General features: G+C 43.6%; 1 protein-coding gene and 1 long non-coding RNA gene across 2 annotated transcripts in view; one reads left to right on the forward strand and one right to left on the reverse strand.

Moving 5' to 3' along the window:
• LAMA1 (laminin subunit alpha 1) overlaps positions 1-15826 on the forward strand; it is a 166094-nt gene extending 150268 nt beyond the window's left edge. The window contains exons 54-63 of the mRNA XM_043558326.1: positions 1684-1847; positions 2793-2978; positions 4354-4489; positions 6287-6399; positions 8708-8897; positions 9434-9592; positions 10119-10272; positions 11501-11634; positions 14656-14878; positions 15484-15826. Coding sequence (XP_043414261.1) covers positions 1684-1847; positions 2793-2978; positions 4354-4489; positions 6287-6399; positions 8708-8897; positions 9434-9592; positions 10119-10272; positions 11501-11634; positions 14656-14878; positions 15484-15644 — 1620 coding nt within the window. The 3' untranslated portion in view covers positions 15645-15826. The remainder of the gene's footprint in view (positions 1-1683; positions 1848-2792; positions 2979-4353; positions 4490-6286; positions 6400-8707; positions 8898-9433; positions 9593-10118; positions 10273-11500; positions 11635-14655; positions 14879-15483) is intronic.
• Positions 6407-20042, reverse strand: part of LOC122470577 — a 49014-nt gene continuing 35378 nt past the window's right edge. The window contains exons 2-3 of the long non-coding RNA XR_006293941.1: positions 16216-16370; positions 6407-6649 (exon numbers count right to left, since the gene is read on the reverse strand). This is a non-coding gene — a long non-coding RNA (uncharacterized LOC122470577). The remainder of the gene's footprint in view (positions 6650-16215; positions 16371-20042) is intronic.

Genomic DNA, 20042 nt, shown 5'->3' on the forward strand with positions numbered 1-20042 from the left:
CTTGCATATATCACGTAATTTGAAGAGGCTTTACAGAATGCTAATTTACGGTCTTAATGAAGTAGAGGTCACGGCATACTGTCCTCTTTTGTGCAAGATTATTTGTAGACATTGCTGTGTGATGATCACAGCCACACTGCAGGGTGAATGCTGCTTATCCTACGTTTTGCTGAGGAGGAAAAAGGTTCAGAGAACCTTGTTAATCTGCTGAAGGTCACACAGCTGATATACGTCCGAGCCAGGACTGGAACACCAGTATGTAGACTCCTAGTGCCTGAGCCACTTGGCTAAGGGTCTAACCATGACAGAGTGGTAATTTATGGGCCCCACCAATCTTTTTCTTTTTTTCCTAGTTGAGATGAAATTCACAGAACATAAAAGTAACCATTTTACAGTGAACACTTAGCATTTAGTGCTTTCACAATGTGGTGAGGCCACCTCCTCTATCTAGTTCCAAAACATTTTTATCACCCAAATAATAGCCTGTGCGGTCAAGCGGGCCCTTCCTGTCCCCTCAGCAGCCCAGTGCCTGGTGGCCAGCGGTCTTCCTTCTGTATCTCTGAATTTCCTGATGATCTGTATTTTATATAAATGGGCTCAAACAGCATGTGATCTTTTGTGTCTTCCATTTAGCATGTTTTTGAGGTTTGTCCACATCGTGGGATGTGTCAGTACTTCCTTTTTATGGCTGAATTGCTATTCCATTATATGTACATAACTTATTCACTGATGGACATTTGGGGTTGTTTCTACCTTTTAGCTATTGTTAATAATGCTGCTATGAACATTTACATCAAAGTATTTGTCTGACTACCTGCTTTCAGTTCTTTTGGGTATATACCTAGGAGTGGAATTGATAGGTCACATGATAATTCTATGTTTAACTTTTTGAGGAACCAATAGACTGTTTGTCTCCACCAGTCTTAAAATTTTTTTTAAATGTTACTTTATTTTTGAGAGAGAGCACGAATGGGGGAGGGGCAGAAAGAGAGACAGAATCTGAAGCAGGCTCCAGGCTCTGAGCTGTCGTCATAAAGCCCGATGTGGGGCTCGAACCCACAAACTGTAAGATCATGACCTCCGTGGAAGTTGGACGCTTAACCCACTGAGCCACCCAGGTGCCCTGCCTCCACCAATCTTAATAGGACCATTTGCAAATCATAGTTTGCTGCTTGTTCAGCAAAACAGAATGCTCACAAGGGCATTGTGAAACACTCACACTCCCGTTCTGCTGGTGGACCAATTTTCAATGTGCAAAATAATTCTCAAAGCTTTAATAATTTCCAAACTCTTCCACCTTTTAAACCCACTTTTAGAAATGTTAGGCCAAAAAAAAAAATGTTCACAGGCAAAAAACAAAAGTACTATGTATGGTAAGAAAAATTGGAAACTAAATTTTTAACAATAAATCGGTCAGTGATTTACAGTATATGTATCTGTTAGTACATATGGTGGCAATAAAAAGTATGAAGTAGAAAGGGAAATCTTTGATAGGGTTAATGATAAGAGCATAAAGCAGAATGTAAATCATATGAACAGAGATTAGAAACTCATATACAAAATTTAAAAGAGTTGTGTTAGATGGTGATATTCTTAATAAGTTGCTTGTTAATACTCTCATATTGTCTTCATAATAATTTTAAAAATCACGTGGCAATATTTTTTCTGTTGAAAATCTCTCAGCAACCTTCCCAGCCCTTCTTTTCCATCATGCTGATTGAAGGCCACATTGAAGTGCACGTTAACTCTGGGGACGGAGCAAACCTGAGAAGAGCTGTCCTGCGTGCTCCCAAAGGCACATATGGTGACGGGCAAGAGCATTCCATCTCTCTGATGAGGACTGGGAGGTATTCACATACAAGGCCCTGGTGACCGACAGTAGGAACCATGTTAGGATACTCTTTGCAGTAAAATGGTTGGGATGACTAGGATGAAGTCAGGAAAATTCAGAGATTTTACAGCTCCAGAATAACTCTGGAGCCCTTCTAGAAAACCTCCCTCAAAAGTAATTTCATCCAGGGGCGCCTGGGTGGCGCAGTCGGTTAAGCGTCCGACTTCAGCCAGGTCACGATCTCACGGTCCGTGAGTTCGAGCCCCGCGTCGGGCTCTGGGCTGATGGCTCGGAGCCTGGAGCCTGTTTCCGATTCTGTGTCTCCCTCTCTCTCTGCCCCACCCCCTTTCATGCTCTGTCTCTCTCTGTCCCAAAAATAAATAAATGTTGAAAAAAAAAAAAAAAAGTAATTTCATCTGCTTGGTAATAAGATATTTGTGGAATTTTTGCAATTAAAAAACCTCAACCCTGCTCTTTTCTGGGGCCCAGTGTAAAATGTTTTACATCAGATTAATTCTGTGGCAGATAGTACCATAGTGTGAGTAGACAGCATTATATCAATACTAAATAATAATGTCAAACAGTAAGTAGGAACACAGTAAACAGAAAACAAATAGTAAAATAGTAAATAGTGTTGTATCAGCATTCCTACATATATCCCTTCAGAGCGGTAGACCAAATGTTTCAAAAGCATGCTGGACATTTTATCACAGGTAAAGTAAAAGAATAATACTCTCCCCAAGTGAATTGAACTCAATAGTATTTAATAACGTGATTCATTTTGGGAGGATGTTCAATTGTAAGTGTTAATTTTTAAGACTCACCTTTTTATTCACTTAGTATCGTTAAAATTTGTCTTCAGGGAACTTCTGTCATTCAGTAAGAACTTGTGAAATTATGTATTAAAATAGCTATGTTTCATTACATTTAAAAGCTTCTCTTTTCTCCTTTGACCTTTTAGCGTTATCACTGTCCAAATGGATGAGACAAATCCTGTAGAAATGAAGTTGGGCCCATCAGCAGAAAGCAGGACAATAAATGTATCCAGCCTGTACATAGGGGGAGTTCCAGAGGGTGAGGGGACATCAGTGCTCAAGATGGGAAGATCATTTCACGGCTGTATCAAAAACCTGATCTTTAACATGGAGTAAGTGTAGCTGCTCTTAACATGTTTTTGCACTTCCTAATTTTTTAAAGCTGAGTACTGACCCTGACTTGCTATCTAATTTTGCTTTTGAGGTTACCTAAAATCCTACAAGTTTCTGAATAACAAGCGAGCCCTATTCTATTGCAAAGGTCTCCCAAATGGATTCTACTGGATTAGAATAGTGGATATATCTGGTAATCATATATTAAAAAAAAAAAAATGAACATCAGTTCCACAGACTATCAACAAACATCAGAGGTCAAATACACTTTTGACATGCACTTCAGGGAACATAGAGATTTTGTGATGCAAGTTTCTTGCTGTCTTGAGCTCACTGCTTTAAAGGAACCTTTATGGTGGGGTTTCTTGCAGCTTCGGTTTAATGGCTCCTCCTGAAACAATTAGTGCCTAATTAAGAACGGGAAGTCTGTTTTCCCTGTGGAGCTCATTCTGAGTAAGAGAACGGACACATGCCCACATGCCCATGGGTATTTATTTCTTCTTCACTTGCCTCCTGCCTGCATAAGAACGCTGGTGGCACAAAAGCGGGGCTACAACCTGCAGGTGGGGGTGCGGGGCCAGAATCTGCCCAGGACAAGCAAGCTCCCTCCTGCCTGAACTGCCCATTTGCCTTGAGACCTTAAACAACGGCTTGGATCTCTGATGGTCGCAGTGTCCCCTGTAAAAGAACCTCTTAGGAGTCCTTGGACTTTGGAAGAATAAAACATTACACTGGGTTTCAGCACGATTATCATGTCAGAGCCTTGGTTTGTACAACTTATTTGTACAATTGATTTATTTGCCCAGTTCTCTGTTTATAAATAAACTGATTCAGCATCTTACTACTGAAAGCCCTGAGGCTGAGAATTCCATAGGGCAGAAATGCTTCTGTGCCGTTCACAGCCACGTCCTCAGAAGGTGCCAAGAGGGTAGACGCAGACAGGACATGTTGCAAGGGCTGCAGAGTGAAGGGAATATGACAAGTGTAGGTCAGGACTTCCTGGCAAGTGTAAATCTCTAAGAAAGAAATCAGTGTTTAACTGAGGCCAGTGTGTAGTCGTGTGAGAGCCAGAGACAGACTCATTCTCTTACCCCGGCCAAGGCTGCATTTGAGCCAAATCTTGAGGGATGCTCAGCGGTGGCCAGGAGGACGACACGGGGAGGGGCTGGAATGGGGTGGGTCGAAGAATCAAATGAGGGAATATATAAGACTTACAGACTTCTAGTCACTGGAAGATGGTCAGTTTGGTTTCACTAAGAGTAATATATTAATGGTTTTTCATAAGACTGTAGTGTTCAATAATCAAATGACTTTGGCTCCTGTGTTGGCTTGTACATAGTATCTTAATTAATTTTATAAACACTTTGTATCTAGACATTTGGATTTCACGAGTGCGGTTGGTTATGAACAAGTAGATTTGGACACCTGCTTGCTTTCAGAAAGGCCGAAGCTGGCTCTTCATGGAGAGGACAGCGAGCTCCCGCCAGAGCCTCAGCCTTTACCAAGTCTAGTAAGAGGGGCTTTCTTTAATTGTATCAGTCAAGTACAGTCAGAACAAAAGCGGGGACCTTGTTACAAAGGTGTTGGGAAAGCTGAAGGAGCACAATGGAACAACAGTGCCACGGGAGAAGGTGGTGCTACGAGGAACAGGGGGAGTGAGTCTGAGCAGAGAGGGTCTCCTGGTGAGTACTGGGGCACAGAGAAGAAAGGTGCTGTCAGGGAGGCCACCTGGAGCTGGAAGGGAGGGAGAAACACTCCAGCCTTTTCCACTGACCCACCCTCCAAACCCCCAGATGGAAGCCATTTTTACTTTTTATTTTGGAGACAGAGTGTGTACGTGTCTGTGGGGGGGGGGGGGGGGGGGGGGGGGGGGGGGGGGGGGGGGGGGGGCGGGGCGGGGAGGAGCAAAGAGAGAGAAGGAGAATCCCAAGCAGGCTCCATGCTCAACACAGAGCCTGACATGGGGCTCAATCCCACGAACCATGCTATCATCACCTGAGCCAAAATTACCAGTCTGATGCTTAACCAAATGAGCCACCCAGGCGCCCCGAGGAAGCCGTTTTTCAAAGAACTCTAGGAACGGTCACAAGGTTCATCCCTGTGATGAAAGGCAGAGCAGGGGCAGGGTGGCGAATAGTTCTCTGATGACACGGCACAGCATTTACAGACCATAGGCCCTGACAGCCATCTTCATCTGACTGCCGTACAGCAAGATTTGTAGCAGTTTCTATAAGGACTCATCGTGACTTCGGGTTGAGTCAGAAACAAAATAAGTCGTTATGTAAAAGCCATTGAACATTCCATTATTGCTTAAAAAAAAAAGATTTGATTCATCTAGGAAAAGCCAATTTTGACCAAGTACTTTTCAAAAAAAAGTTTTTAATGTTTATTTTTGAGAGAGACACAGTGTGAGGAGGGGAGGGGCAGAGAGAGAGAGAGAGGGAAACACAGAATCTGAAGCAGGCTTCAGGCTCTGAGCTGTCAGCACAGAGCCTGACACGGGGCTCGAACTCATGAACCAAGAGATCATGACTTAAGCCGAGGTCGGACGCTCAACCAACTGAGCCACCCAGGCGCCCCATGGCCAAGTGTTTTTAATGGCAGTTCTTAGTTTCCATTTTCTTTACCCTTTCCTGATTTCTCTGTTTCCTTGGTTGAAAGCATGCACTCTGATTAGATGGTGGTTCAGTCATACAAAAAGCAGTACCTTCCAAGCAGGACCAATCTTTGAGCTCAGGACAGCTCCCCTGGTAGCGTCCACCTGCCCCAAGCTGAAAAGTGAGTCTGAAGCCTCACGTGGTTCAGAGCCACTGTGTGGAGGGTGCGGCCAGGCAACCTGCAGGTTCCCCAGCAGCCCCCCTTTCAGCCTCGCTCCTCTCAGCTGGACTTGCTCTGTCTGGGAGGAATTGGAGACGTCAGGCTCGGAGCCCCTGCTGGTCACTTGTGGGCACTTCCAGTCTCCTGGTACATGTGCTGCTACTGATCCCCTCCAGCCCTTGCCTGGGGTGGGAGGCAGGGGAGGGCAGCAGCAAGGCCTCTGCCCCTTTGGCCTGATGAATAGTCATGGGACTTTTAAGCAAACTTAAGTGGGACTGAGGTGAAAGACAGAAGCTCTAACTGCCTTCTCAGATAAAGACATAGCAAGTAAATTACTTAAAGCAGAGAATCAGTCAGCGCAGACATGTATTTGTGGCTGTTAGTGTTCTGATCCAGTTGCTTCTGAGATATTTTTTTCATGGAAAACTTGGGACACGTTAGTGGGGGTCCTGGCTCTGTGTGGCTGAGAGTCCATCTGCGTGTCTTACAGGGGCAGTGTGCTGTGGACAGAGCCCCAGAGTACATCCCCAATGCTCACCAGTTTGGCCTCATGCAAAGCAGCCATTTTGTGTTGCCCTTCAATCAGCTGGCTGTCAGAAAGAGGTGGGTATTGTTCTAAAGTCTTTATTAGATGTCTCACCGATAAATGAATCCAGGAGGTATTCTTCAGCAATGAGTCTTTTCAGAAGCTTCTTGTATGTTATTATGGAGTATTCAACGTGCAACCAAATGGCAGTGGTGAAAAGGCAGAGACAGGAATGCAGCCTTTGTGCAAACCAGATGCTTAAAATGTGGTCCAGTGGGGTTCTGTGGTTTGTCCTTACCCCTTCTTGATGAAGGCTAGCTGCTGCCTCTGTATGAATATAGAAAAGCACACAGGTAGGGAATCTCTCTAAATCATCTTGTTCTAGAATCTCAAGTCCTCTAGATCTATCATCCTCTGGACTTTCAACCCCATTCTGTTGTAAGCATTTACTAATCTGATCAAATTGTCCACCCAAACTCTTTCACTGTGCCTTTCAAACTCCCTGGTGCCACACCCACACCAATCTGTGCATTCCTTCTTGCCCTCACACCTGCTTGTCCCCAAGGGCTCTTCCTTGACAAAGATAGCTCACATCCCACGGATGAGGCCTGGGGATTCCACATTCCTCCTCTCCTCTGAATCCTTCAGACTGCACCTGGTGTTATGGCCACCTGTGATCACTGCCCCTATGGCACCGTCTTCAGACCTTGCCTCAGTGTCTTTGTTCCAGAACTTGGGCCATCATTTTCCATGAATTCGGCCACCCCACACTGGACCTTCCAAGTCTTCTGGCTCCTGTCAGAGGGCTTTTCCTCAGCCACATTCTCCCCACGGTCACACACACCCTTGCCTACTTTGTAAATATCCATCCCACTTCCAACCAGAATCTCTACCTGAAGCATCCTATTAACCCCGTCCTCCTCATATCTACTGTTACCTCCCATTCCAACAGCTCCTCAACTGCATCAAGACCTTGAACCTGTCATGCTTTCGCACAAACCCTCCCTCTACAACTCCCCTAGAATAGTTTATCCCCAATACCGATGGGCACAGTGCCATTATTACAGGTGCTCCTTTGCAAACTTCCACCACGGCCCCAGGAAAAATTCATACTTCCTAATCTGTACCAGAATCCACATTGGTGGTCAAGTCTGCAGAAGTACATATCTCTTTCTTACCTGGTTTGACTTGAAAGCCATGGCCACTGATTTGAGATGGAACCTCCAGACTACATGAGTAGCCAATACTATTCTCTATTATGTTTTTTTTTTTTAATTTTTTTTTTCAACGTTTATTTTTTTGGGGATAGAGAGAGAGACAGAGCATGAATGGGGGAGGGGCAGAGAGAGAGAGGGAGACACAGAATCGGAAACAGGCTCCAGGCCCTGAGCCATCAGCCCAGAGCCCGACGCGGGGCTCGAACTCACGGACCGTGAGATCGTGACCTGGCTGAAGTCGGACGCTTAACCGACTGCGCCACCCAGGCGCCCCTATTATGTTCATTTTTAAAAAAATTTTTATAGCTTCTCTTATCTCAAAACTCCGTGCATTCCCACAGCCTCTCTTCATGCCCCAGTTGATGACTGCCTCAGTGAACAGAGAACTCTCCTCATCTGTCCACTACCCAAAAGAGCACCCCTGCTGCCTTTGTCCCCACCCTTGTACCTCTTCCCCTGCACCACAGAGGAAGGGTCCTGCTCCCCATCTTGCTTGCCTCTGGAGCCCATCACCTCTCTCAGAGCCATCACCCTCTTCCTCATCAGTGTTAACAAGAGGAGCAAACACTTGTGCCACAAATTGCCTTGATATTTAACACTCGCTGTCCCAGAGTGCTTTAGTGTTGTGCTTTCTTCTGCGGGAGGATACCCAGATGCAGCCTTCCCTCCACTGCTGTGTGGTGCTGTCTCCCATGGAGCCCCGGTAGGGGGTTCCTGGCTGTCCACCCAAATCTACCCCATTGTTTTAGCATACTCGGCACTGTCTGCAAACAAAGTGCTGAGCTTTGTGGGGCTTGCTCCTGCCATTCAGAGCTCAGCTGAAACAGCACCTTTTCAGGGCTGCCTGCCCTCTTTAATAAAACCACCAGTTGGCCTCTCATGACCCAATTTTATCTCTGATAGATTTCTAGTATTAGTTTTGCGGGAGAAAGGACATTCCTCTTTGTTTAGTGCTCCAGCCTCAGCATCTAGAACAGTCTCTGGCAGACATCTGTATGTGGTAACTATTAGTTGGGTGAACAGATGGATGAATGAATGAAAGAATAATGAATGACTCTCTGCTGAGATGTTAAATACACAGGTTGAAACAGTTATTAGATTCTCTCTTTGAGGTTATTTTTACATGTGAAAGTTTCTTTCTGAGGCCTGAGCTCTTGTTTTCCTACAGGCTCTCAGTTCAGCTAAGTATCCGGACATTTGCCTCCAGCGGTCTGATTTACTACATGGCTCATCAGAACCAAGTTGATTATGCCACGCTCCAGCTGCATGGGGGCCACCTTCACTTCATGTTTGATCTTGGGAAAGGCAGAACAAAGGTCTCCCACCCTGCAGTGATCAGTGATGGCAGGTGGCACACGGTATGCCCTCAGGAAGCTGGTGAATCCCTCGTGCTAAGGTTTATTCCATCCATCCCTTGTATCCATTCCAGTTCGCTGTCATGAAGTGATCCCCTTTGGTTTCTAGCTTGCTTTGTGTCCACTGTCTCCTCTATAGATATAAGCTTCTTGTAGGCAGGGACCTTTTCTGCATCCTGAAAGGCACTCGGCAGCTAACGTTGGTGGAATGAATGAAAGGTACCAGAAGCGTTCTCACCTTGATGAGAAGTAAATCAAGCCTGCCTGTGGCATGAGTGGGCCAACCCTTAGGTCATGGCATTTGCTTTCTTATAACTAGGCCTCAGGGGTTCTTCCCATTCTAACATGCGCTTTGCCTGTGCCTGCTCCAGCCTCCTGCCAGGCTTGGTCTCCTCAACACCAACTGTGTAAAAATCAGAGCCATCCTTTAGGATCTCATTCAGGTTATTACAGCTATAATGAACAGATGCTGCAAACAAACATCTGTTACAGTTTTCTCAGATTCCTTTAAAACTGTGGATATTCTCATTTTGCTCTAGGTCAAGACAGAGCACTTTAAAAGAAAGGGCTTCATGACAGTTGATGGCCAGGAATCCCCCACGGTGACAGCTGTGGGAGATGGTACCATGTTGGATGTGGAAGGAAAGCTGTACCTAGGAGGTCTTCCCTCTGAGTACAGAGCCAGGAACATTGGAAACGTAAGCTGTGTTTTCTGTTTGGAGCCCGTCTTACCTTTATTGTGGTTGTGCTTTTGTGGTTTTATTTGTAGAAGAAAAAGTTTATGTTGAATTACCTTGTTTGAAACTGGAGCTTGGCTGCATGATGCACACCTTTTAAACTGCATCCCTAAATTGTGTTGGGGCTTCCCCTTGAAGCTCAGCCAGCCTTTCCTACCTGTTAGTTAATGAACGTTTCCCCTTCCCAGCCATTTAGCTCTGGTACAATGCAGGAAAGTCCAGTAGATTTGTATTTGCAGATTAGAAAACTCAGCATCTTGATTTCTACACTACTTAATCAAAATGATGGAAAACACCTTTACTGCATTACTAGCCAAGATACTCCTAGCTAGTAGCATTCCGTTAGATGTTTATGTAAACTATTGTGGAAATTCGATTTTAAAAACCAAAAGTTAACATTTTAATGTGTTTGTTGAAGCATAGGAACATTTTACCCTTGCCCTTCTTGTTCTACTTAGAGCATCTATTCTCATGTCACTTGGTTTAGATCACCCACAGTGTCCCCGCCTGCATTGGGGAGGTGATACTGAATGGCAAACAGCTGGACAAAAGCAGCCCAGTGTCTGCATTTGCAGTAAGCAGGTGCTATGCAGTGGCCCAGGAAGGAACGTTCTTTGAAGGCAGTGGATACGCAGCTCTTGGTATGTATTATCAATGATCTCAAAAGAAATCTTTGGGTTTATTTAGCCTGCACTCTGAAATGGATCCAGTGATATGTCCTGATAGGACAGGACCCCCTGAACAAGACTGCAGCAAGACCATTTTAGTTAAGTGTTCGAGTTTATTCTAATTTCTCAGCTTCTAATGTAAAAGCCTTCTCCCCCTCATGCTATCCAGATGGCCTGCTGCAGGCTTGTTCCCACCAGGAGAGCGGCAACTTCAGGCAGAGGGCAGACATGTGGTACTGGTTTTGTCTGTACTTTCCCTAAATTTATGTGAGCCACATTCTCTCTGCCCAAGTTAATAAAGGCCTTTGACAAAAATCAACATAAAATATCTAGACCAGCCAGCCAAATGCAAGTCAGATTTGATGAAGAAATTGACTCCATTGAGACTGTTGACAATACTGATCCTAAGTAGAGGAATTTAAATGTCTAAAATGCCTTCAAATGTAAATTCCTCACGGCCTAGAACTAAGCCTTTGTAATGTATCTGGCCTTCCCTCTCCATCTGATTTGCTGTTTGCACTCACAACCCTGCTTGCTCCTCTTGGCCTCTGTTCCGCTTTCTACCACAGGGAACCGCATTTCTCTGGCTTCCAGGGAGGTCCTGGTGGAAGATTAGGGGCGGGCGGGAGGAAAGGAAAAGCTAGCACACTTCTCTCCTTCACTCTGTGCTTCCAAGAAGCTCTGGTAACACGGCCTTCTCCCAATTTTCCTCTAACCCTGGGCTGAACAGCCATCTGCTATGTAGCCCCAGTTTGGTTTCTCAGCTTTTCTATCACTTGAATAAAATATACATTTAATTAAATCCTCAAGTAAAAAAACCTAGCGTGGATATGAATATGCTCAGTAAATGACACCATACCCAGTATGTAGATATTGGGAAAATAAAGTAGACTATTGCCGGATAGATGATGAAGGGATTATATGGATCAAATCCCTTTCGGTTTTTTCCCTATGTGTCTCTAGAAGAGAGGATGTGCCTGCCTGGGCTCCGGTCTGGCTCAGCCTGGTAGGTCTTGAATAGCATCACTTCATCTTACAGATGAGGAAGCTGAGGATGGTGCTGGATCCAGAGAAAGAGCTAGCACCAGGCCTCCTGAGCTAGGAACCAAAATGCACAGCCAGCCAGCCCACGGCCTCTCTGACTCTGAACCCTCCTGGGCCAGGCTCACCCCTAACTTGGGGTTATCCTTGTATTTTTCAGTCAAGGAAGGCTACAAAGTCCGATCAGATGTAAATATAACACTGGAATTTCGTACCACCTCCGAGAATGGTGTCCTCCTGGGGATCAGCAGCGCCAAAGTAGATGCCATCGGATTAGAGATTGTGAATGGCAAGGTAAGTGCTTGATCTTGATGGGGTTCTCCTTTATCCCAGTGCCAGAGACAGAGCAATTGAGAAACAGTAGAAATATCTAGATCCAGGGTTGCCTGGGTGGTTCAGTCAGTTAAGCATGTGGCTTTGGCTCAGGTCATGAACTCATGGCTCCTGGCTTCGAGCCCCGCATCGGGCTCTGTGCTGACAGCTCAGAGCCTGCTTCAGATTCTGTCTCCATCTCTCTCTCTGCCCCTCCCCTGCTTGTGTACTATTTCTCTCTCTCAAATATAAACAAACATTAAAAAAATTAAAAAACAAAAAAACAAGAAATACCTAGATCCAAACTTCCAATGATCATTTCAGTGGAAAAGAGAAAAGGTTTAATTAATCTGAAAAAGATTAAAAATGACAAAAATGAAATTAAACTTAAAGCAAAATTGCAATCTTACTACAACAGAAATCTTTTCTCCAGAGGCATCTGAAAATTGCCAACCTGATGCTCTCCCTTCCCTAATATTTGTTAACATTTCATTTGGAAGTAATTACAGATTGATAGCAAGTTATAGTAAAATATATAAGGAGGTTCCCCCGTGTTAGCATCTGCATAACTTTTTTTTTTTTAATTTAAAAAAGTTTTTTTTTCGTATTTATTTTTGAGAGAGAGAGGCAGACTGCAAGTGAGGGAAGGGCGGAGAGTGAGAGAGGGAGACACACAATCTGGAAGCAGGCCCCAAGCTCTGAGCTGTCAGCACAGAATCCGACATGGGGGTCGAACCCATGAACTGTGAGATCATGACCTGAGCCGAAGTCAGCTCCCCGAGTCACCCAGACGCTCTGCATAACTCTTAAAAAAAAGTTTTTTTTTTTAATGTTTACTTATTTTTGAGAGAAATAGAGGGGCAGAGAGAGAGGGAGACACAGAATCCAAAGCAGGCTCTAGGCTCTCAGCTGTCAGCAGAGAGCCCAATGCAGGGCTCAAACCCATGAAGTGCGAGATTGTGACCTGAACCAAGGTTGAATGCTTACCCGACTGAGCTACCCAGGTGTCCCTGCATAACTCTTACACAACATCAAATCCATGAAATAGACATTGGCATAATCCAGAGTTTTTTTCAGTTGAGTTAGTTATACATGTACATGTGTGTCTGTAGCTCTACACAATTTTGTTTAGCTTTATGTATCCACCCTCATAGTCAAGATACTTAATTGTACCTCAAGGCTCTCTCGACCCACCCCTTCATATCCACACCAACTCTCTCTCTAGCCCTGGGCAACCACTGATCTGTTCTCCAGCTCTCTGTTATTTCATGAGTATTATATAAATGATATGATACAGTATATGTCCTCTTGAGATTGGCTTTGTACACTCAGCCTCATTTCCTGGCATTGATCTGGGCTGTTGTGTTTATCAGTGGTTCATTTTTCTTTTTTTTTTTATTGCAGAGTATTCCATGTGATGGATATACCACAGTCTAATTTTTTTAATTCAAAATATATATATATATATATATATATATATTTTTTTTTTTTTTTTTCTGTAACTATTCTGCTCTTTTCAGTCGCCAGTCTTTCCCATGTTCAGAACAAAATGAACTTAACAATTAGGATACCTTAGTCTCTTTTGCTTGAAAACTGCCTCTAGGTGCAAGCAAGATGTGAGGGAAGAGAGTCTTCCTTGTCCTTTCTTTTCTGTAAGTTCTCTCTTGACAATAGCTGAGGTGTGGCTTGGCATTCCTGGTCCTTAGACATAGCCTCTGTCTTTTGTGCACTAGGCCAGTTGTCCCTGGCAAGTTGTAACGAGTGGTCTGGAGTGTCAGCCATCACCAGGTTGTGGGAACTTATCCTGGAGATTATTAGGCCAACATCCCCTGCAGATCAAGCTTCCCATCCCGGTCAGGGGCACTGCTGTCTCTTCAGCCACCTCCTGCGTCCCCCAGAGGATCACAGGAGAACTGGGGAGTTGTTGCCAGGCCATGGGGATGAAAGGCGTCTCTTAAATCCTCTCTACCTACCTACACTTTTCACCATTTCTCTTGCACTGTGGTCAACTTGTGTTGCTCTGAAACTAAGATGCTTGACTCTTTTTAAGCTACTGCCTCCTGCAAGGAAGGAACAAGTCTCTGTGCTCTAGATTTTTCCCAATTTTATTTGCAATCTCATTTGCCTATTTCTAGTACTTCTGCTTCTTCCCCACTGGGTTTCCGGCCGCAAGGACATCCTAGAATGGGGGTGAGGAGGATGTAAGAAAATCAGATCCACCTCTTGTCCTTCACCTCTTCTCCCCCCTTATTTCATCTTCATGTCTAAACAAAGCTGCCTCTACATCATACCGCTTGCCCCTCTACACTGTGGCTTATAGCCAAAGGCTTCCTCATCTGGACTTCAAAAGAATTTTGAAAAATTCTGTATCGTGCGTATTTTTATATGACATCTGAGAAACATTATTAGAAGTGTAACAGTTGCCAAAAATGTAATTTCTGATGTATATTTTACCTCTACTATTGGCTTATTTTTCCTTTAAAACTTTTCTTAGCTGTTGCCCGAGGGTCTATAGTATACATCTTTAATTTATCACAGTTGACCTCGAAATACACGGAGTCACCTCTACAACAGTATTCTTACAAGTATTCCCTGCTAGCTTTTGCAAGTCTTAGATTTTTTTGTGTGTTACAACTTGCTGTGGTAGGGCACCTATAGTCTGTCACAAGAGAGTCGGTAAATGGTCCTTCATAGGTGCTAGCCATCTGCTACAAACTGACCCTCTAAACCCATCAGCTCCTGCAGGCCTGAAAAAGGTACTGATTTGAGGGCAATGGCTTGGGCTTCTTCCCATGGAGGTGGTCATTGATCCTTTCTGTAGTTTAGGGAGTGATGAAACCTGCATCCTTTATGAGGTTATTTTTCAAAATCATTGTTTTTCATAGCTTGCCCTCCTTTTTAGCAGAATGGGGGGATTTATCTACTCCAAGAGCATTATATAAATGAATGGTGTTCCTTAAACATAGAAAAATTCACCAAGGTATTTGTGTCTTGTTTGTTTAGATCTTGTTTCATGTTAACAATGGTGCTGGTCGGATAACAGCCACATATAAACCCAAAGCTACCAGTACCCTGTGCGATGGAAGATGGCACACCCTTCAAGCTCAGAAAAGCAAACACCGCTTGGTTCTGATTGTTGATGGGAATGCAGCTCACGCTGAAAGTCCACACACCCAGTCCACCTCAGCAGACACCAACAATCCCATTTATGTGGGCGGCTACCCTGGTACGTATGGGTGTCTGCTTTGCCCATTCACTTTTAAGGAGCTCTGTCAGTTTAGCTGGATACAGAATAGGGATTGAGAAAAATACATGGTTTGGGTGACAAATCCTTTACATTTTAGAAAGTCTATCTCAAATACCTAGAAGTTCTTGGAAAAGTTAAAATAATCTACACAAGTAAATTCATCGTTAGGTAAGACTCTGAGAACACCGGATGCAATGTAAAGTAAGCGAGATGACTTTACCGAGGCAAGTCATCTTAGATGACCCCCCAGAGTAGGAAGTCATTTTAGGGCAGGTAACCATTTTAGAGGACAAAGAAACATGATCTTATCCTCTGACATCGATTCTGGATTTGAATTCTGCATTTCGGATGTTCCCAGTGATTTTTACAAATAACGAAATAAACATCTCTTTGATGACTTTTAAGTCATAACTATACCTTAAAATTACCATATATTAAAAGTTTTCATTGACTTATCACAGAAGCAACATATGTGGGAGAACAGTGTTCTAATTGTGATGAAGAAACTACTTGATAATTACTTTTGCTCCTATTGTGCTAGTCATGTCATTTAACAAAATTAAGCAAGACTTCTCTCTTAACAGCTGACGTAAAGCAAAACTGCCTGAGCAGCCAGACCTCCTTCCGGGGGTGCTTGAGAAAGCTCACTCTGATTAAGGGCCCACAAGTGCAATCCTATGACTTCAGCAGAGCTTTTGATCTACAAGGAGTTTTCCCTCATTCCTGTCCTGGGTCTGAACCCTGAATTTCAGAGCAACTCCCCAGTTGGGAATCATTGTTTATATTTTGAGGAGAGATCTCTCATCAGTTCTGATTTCATTTTCAACTCAGGTTAAGTGTTTCCAGAGAGAAATTTTGTACTTGTATTAAACTAAAACCATGTGTACAACAAATACCTCTATTAAATAGTTTAAAATGTAAATTGAATTAAGCGCCTCACTTTTTCTTTGTAAACATTGAATATTCTGTTGATTACCTGACAGTTTTTCATGTTTTACATTTTGAATTTTATACAAATATGGAGTCTGGTCCAAGATAGTGATGTAGGAAGACCCTGAATTCACCTCCTCCACAATCTATACCTATTTATAGAGCAGTTCCTCCTGAAGAACTGAGGGCTGGCTGGATGGCTTCTGTGGCACAGAGCACATAAAGAGTGGCAAGAGATATGGGGACATGGTAACAAAAGGAACCCCCACCCCTATGAATTGCAGTGGGGAAGGATAGCATTGAGGGACCATGAGCTGATCTGTCTGCTCTACAGCACAGAAAAAAGCCGTCCTTTAAAAGAGCAACTAGTATCTAAGAGATCCTACCTTGTAAATCCACCAAACAGGAGAGCTGCTGGAACTCTCTCTGGGTCAGAAGGGCTGGCAAGTACCATGGTTTACACTCCCCCGAACACCTCGATAACACAGGCAGGAGCAGGGTTTGGTGCCTTAGCTGGCCTGCCACGTTAGTACTGGGTTCCCTGGAGCACAAAAAAAAGCCATGGTATAAAAGAGCAAATAGAATACAAAAGAGCCAGCCCTAAAACCACCAGACAGTGGGGGAGATGCTGGAACTCTTTCTAGGTTGGAGGGGCTGGCAAGTGCCATGGTTTACGTTCCCCATCTACCTTGATAGTGTGGATGGGAAGAAGGTCCAGGCACCAGAGCTGGCCTACTGCCTGAGTCCTGGGCCACTAGCCCACACCATCCCAGCCATTCCACCAAGGAGGCCCCGAAACAGCACACACTAGAACACCCCTTGTCAATGCTCACTATAGCTCCAGCCATCCCATCAAGGTGACACAGGCACAAAGCACCCCAGAATACTCCATGCCTATACCACTTCGGCTCCAGACTGCTTGCCAGGGCACCCTGGTGAAGAGGATGCTGGGACTTCCTGGCTCATGCTGTTTTGGCTCCAGCCACCCCACCAAGGTGGCCAATATTCAGAGTGACCAGGAACCCGAAGCCCCTGCCTGCCGTGGGGTTCCAGCCACATCACCAGGGCAGCCCCGGGGCAGAATGTCCCAGGATTCCCTGACCTGTGCCAGTTCTAATCGCCACACTAGGTCACTCCCTGTGCTTGTACCCACTGGGACTTCACCTGTCCTCAAGGATACCTTCTGGCCAGAGAGCCCTGGAACTGCCTGAGTCAATACCCACCATCAGCTACAGATCTCCTGCCCAGATGCCCCATACATGGAGCACCCCAGGTCCCTCTGGCCTGCCTCAGCTACAGCTGCCCCACCAGAGTGCCCACTGCACGGAGAGCCCTGAAACACCCCAGCCCACATCCACTTCAGCTTCAGCTGTCCTTCCAGGGTGCATGGAGTACTCTGGGACAGCCCAGCCCATACCCATGCCAGCTCCAGCCATCACACCAGGCAACCCTAGCACAGAGTGCCACGTGATCCCCAGCCTGCACCAGACACAGCTCCAGCCAGCCGGCCAAAGCCATAAAGACACACACATTCTACACGGGAGATGACCATACACAAGACCACTCCTTCAAGTTTAGAAGTGCTGCTCCGCCTATTTCAGAGGATCACACACAGAAAGTCAAGTAAAATGAGAAGACAGGGGCATATGCTCCCAATGAAAGAACAAGACACAAACTCAGAGAAAGAACTAAATGAAATGGAGATAAACAATACGCATGATAGAGTGTAAAGTAATGTTCGTAAAGATGCTCACCAGACTGGAGAAGAGTGGAAGAACTCAGTGAAAACTTCAACAAAGAGACGGCAAACATAAAAAAGAATCAGAATTGAAATTAATAACTGAAATAAAAAATACACTCTAGGGAGTCCACAGATTAGTAGATGCAGAAGATATCAGCAGTCTGGAAAACAGGGTAATGAAAAGCACTCTGGCAGAACGGAAAAAAGAAAACAGTATTTTAAAAAAGGAAGGTAGGTTAAGGGATCTCTTGGACAACATCAAGCAAACGTTTACATTATAGGGGCCCAAGAAGATGACAGAGAGAGAAAGGAGCAGAAAACCTATTTGAATAAATAATAGCTGAAAACTTCCCCAACCTGGGGAAGTAACGGATATCCAGGTTCTGAAAGTACAGAGTTCCAAACAAAATGAACACAAGAAGGTACACAACTAAACACAAAATTAAAATGTCAAAGGTTAAAGATAAACAGACAATTTCAAAGCAGCAAGAGAAAAGCAAACTGTTATATACAAGGGAAACCCTATAGGGCTGCCAGCTGATTTTTCAGTAACCACTTTGTAGGCTAGAAGGGAGTGGGATGACATATTCAAACAGCTGAAAGACAGAAGCCTATAACCAAGAATACTCTACCCAGAAAGATTATCATTTAGAATTCAGAGACAGAGAAATAGTTTCCCAGTCAAAAGTTAAAGGAGTTCATTGATACTAAACATGTCTTATAAGAACCGTTAAAGGGACTTCTTTAAGTGGAAAACAAAAGGTCACAGAAGAAAATTATGAATAAAAAGATGTAAAAATATGACAGCATATACATAAAAGGTAGAGGGAGTAAAAAAGTTCTTTTAGGATGTGTTCACACTTAGATAACCATCAACTCAACATACACTGCTGTATTCTTAGGACCCTATATGTGAGCCTCATGGCAACCCAAACCCCAAAACATAACACATAAAGAGAAATAAAGCCAAATATGACACTACAGAAAGTCCTCAACTGCAAGAAGAGAGAGCAAGAATAGAATGGACAGAGAAGAATTACAAAGACCACTGAAAACAATTAACAAAATAGCAGTAAGTACATACCTCACAATAGTTACTTTAAATTAAATGGACTAAATGCTCTAATCAAAAGACATACAGAAGCAGAATGGATAAAAAAGCAAGACCCATCTATATGGTGCCTAAAGAGACTCACTTCAAACCTAAAGACAATACAGACGGAAAGTAAAGGGATGGAAAAAGATATACCATGTGAATATGGGGGTAGGGGAGGTAGGGGGGAAGCAACACTCACACCAGACAAGATGGACTTTAAAACAAAAACTATGATAAGAGACAGATAAAGGCAATACATTATGATAAAGGAGTCAATCCAACAAGAGGATACATAAATATCTATGTACCCAACACTGAAAAACCTAAATACATAAATATAAAAGGAGAAATTGACAGTAATACAATAATAGCAGGGGACTTCAATACTCCATTTACATAAAAGGAAAGAATATCCAGGCAGAAAACCAGTAAGAAAATAGTGTCTTTGAATGACATACTAACAAGACAAACCAGGTATGTATAGAACATTCCATTCAAAACCAGAGAATACACATTTTTTTCAAGTGCACACGGAACACTATTAGGATATGTTAGGTTACAAAACAAGTCTCAATAAATTTAAGATTAGAATTGTATTGTGTATCCTTTCCACAATTGTAAGAAACAGGAAATCAACCACACACACATAACACACACACGCACACCACAAAACACAAACACATGGAGGCTAAACAACATACTGCTACTAAACAGTAAATGGGTTAACAAAGAATTCAAAGAGGACATTGAAATGAAAATGAAAACACAACAGTTCCTAAAGATTTTGAACTGTTGTGTTTTGATTTTCATTTGAGAAACTGAAAACCGTTCTAAGAGTGAAATTTATGGTAGTACAGACCTACCTCAAGAAACAAGAAAATTCTCAAATAATCTAACCTCACTCCTAAAGGAACTAAGAAAAGAAGAAAGCCCATTTAATCTACAATAATGGAGTCAACAATATACAATGGGGAAAGACAATCTCTTTAACAAATAGTTCTGGGGACCCTGGACAGCAAAAGAATGAAATGGACCACTTTCTTACACCATACACAAAAATAAAGTCAAAATGGATTAAAACCTAAATGTGAGACCTGAAACCATAAAACTCCTTGAAAAGAACATAAGCAACAATTTCTTTGACATCAGCCACGGAAACATTTTTCTAGATATGCCTCCTTAGGTGAGGGCAAAAAAAGCAAAAATAAATTTGGACTACACCACAATAAAAGGCTTCTACACAGTGGAGGAAACAATCAACAAAACAAAAAGGCAACCTACTGGATGGGAGAAGATATTTGCAAATGATACATTTTATAAGGAGTTAATATACAAAATATATAAAGAACTTATACAACTCAACACCAGAATACCCA

Source organism: Prionailurus bengalensis, chromosome D3 (assembly GCF_016509475.1).
Source record: "Prionailurus bengalensis isolate Pbe53 chromosome D3, Fcat_Pben_1.1_paternal_pri, whole genome shotgun sequence".
Taxonomy (NCBI): domain Eukaryota; kingdom Metazoa; phylum Chordata; class Mammalia; order Carnivora; family Felidae; genus Prionailurus; species Prionailurus bengalensis.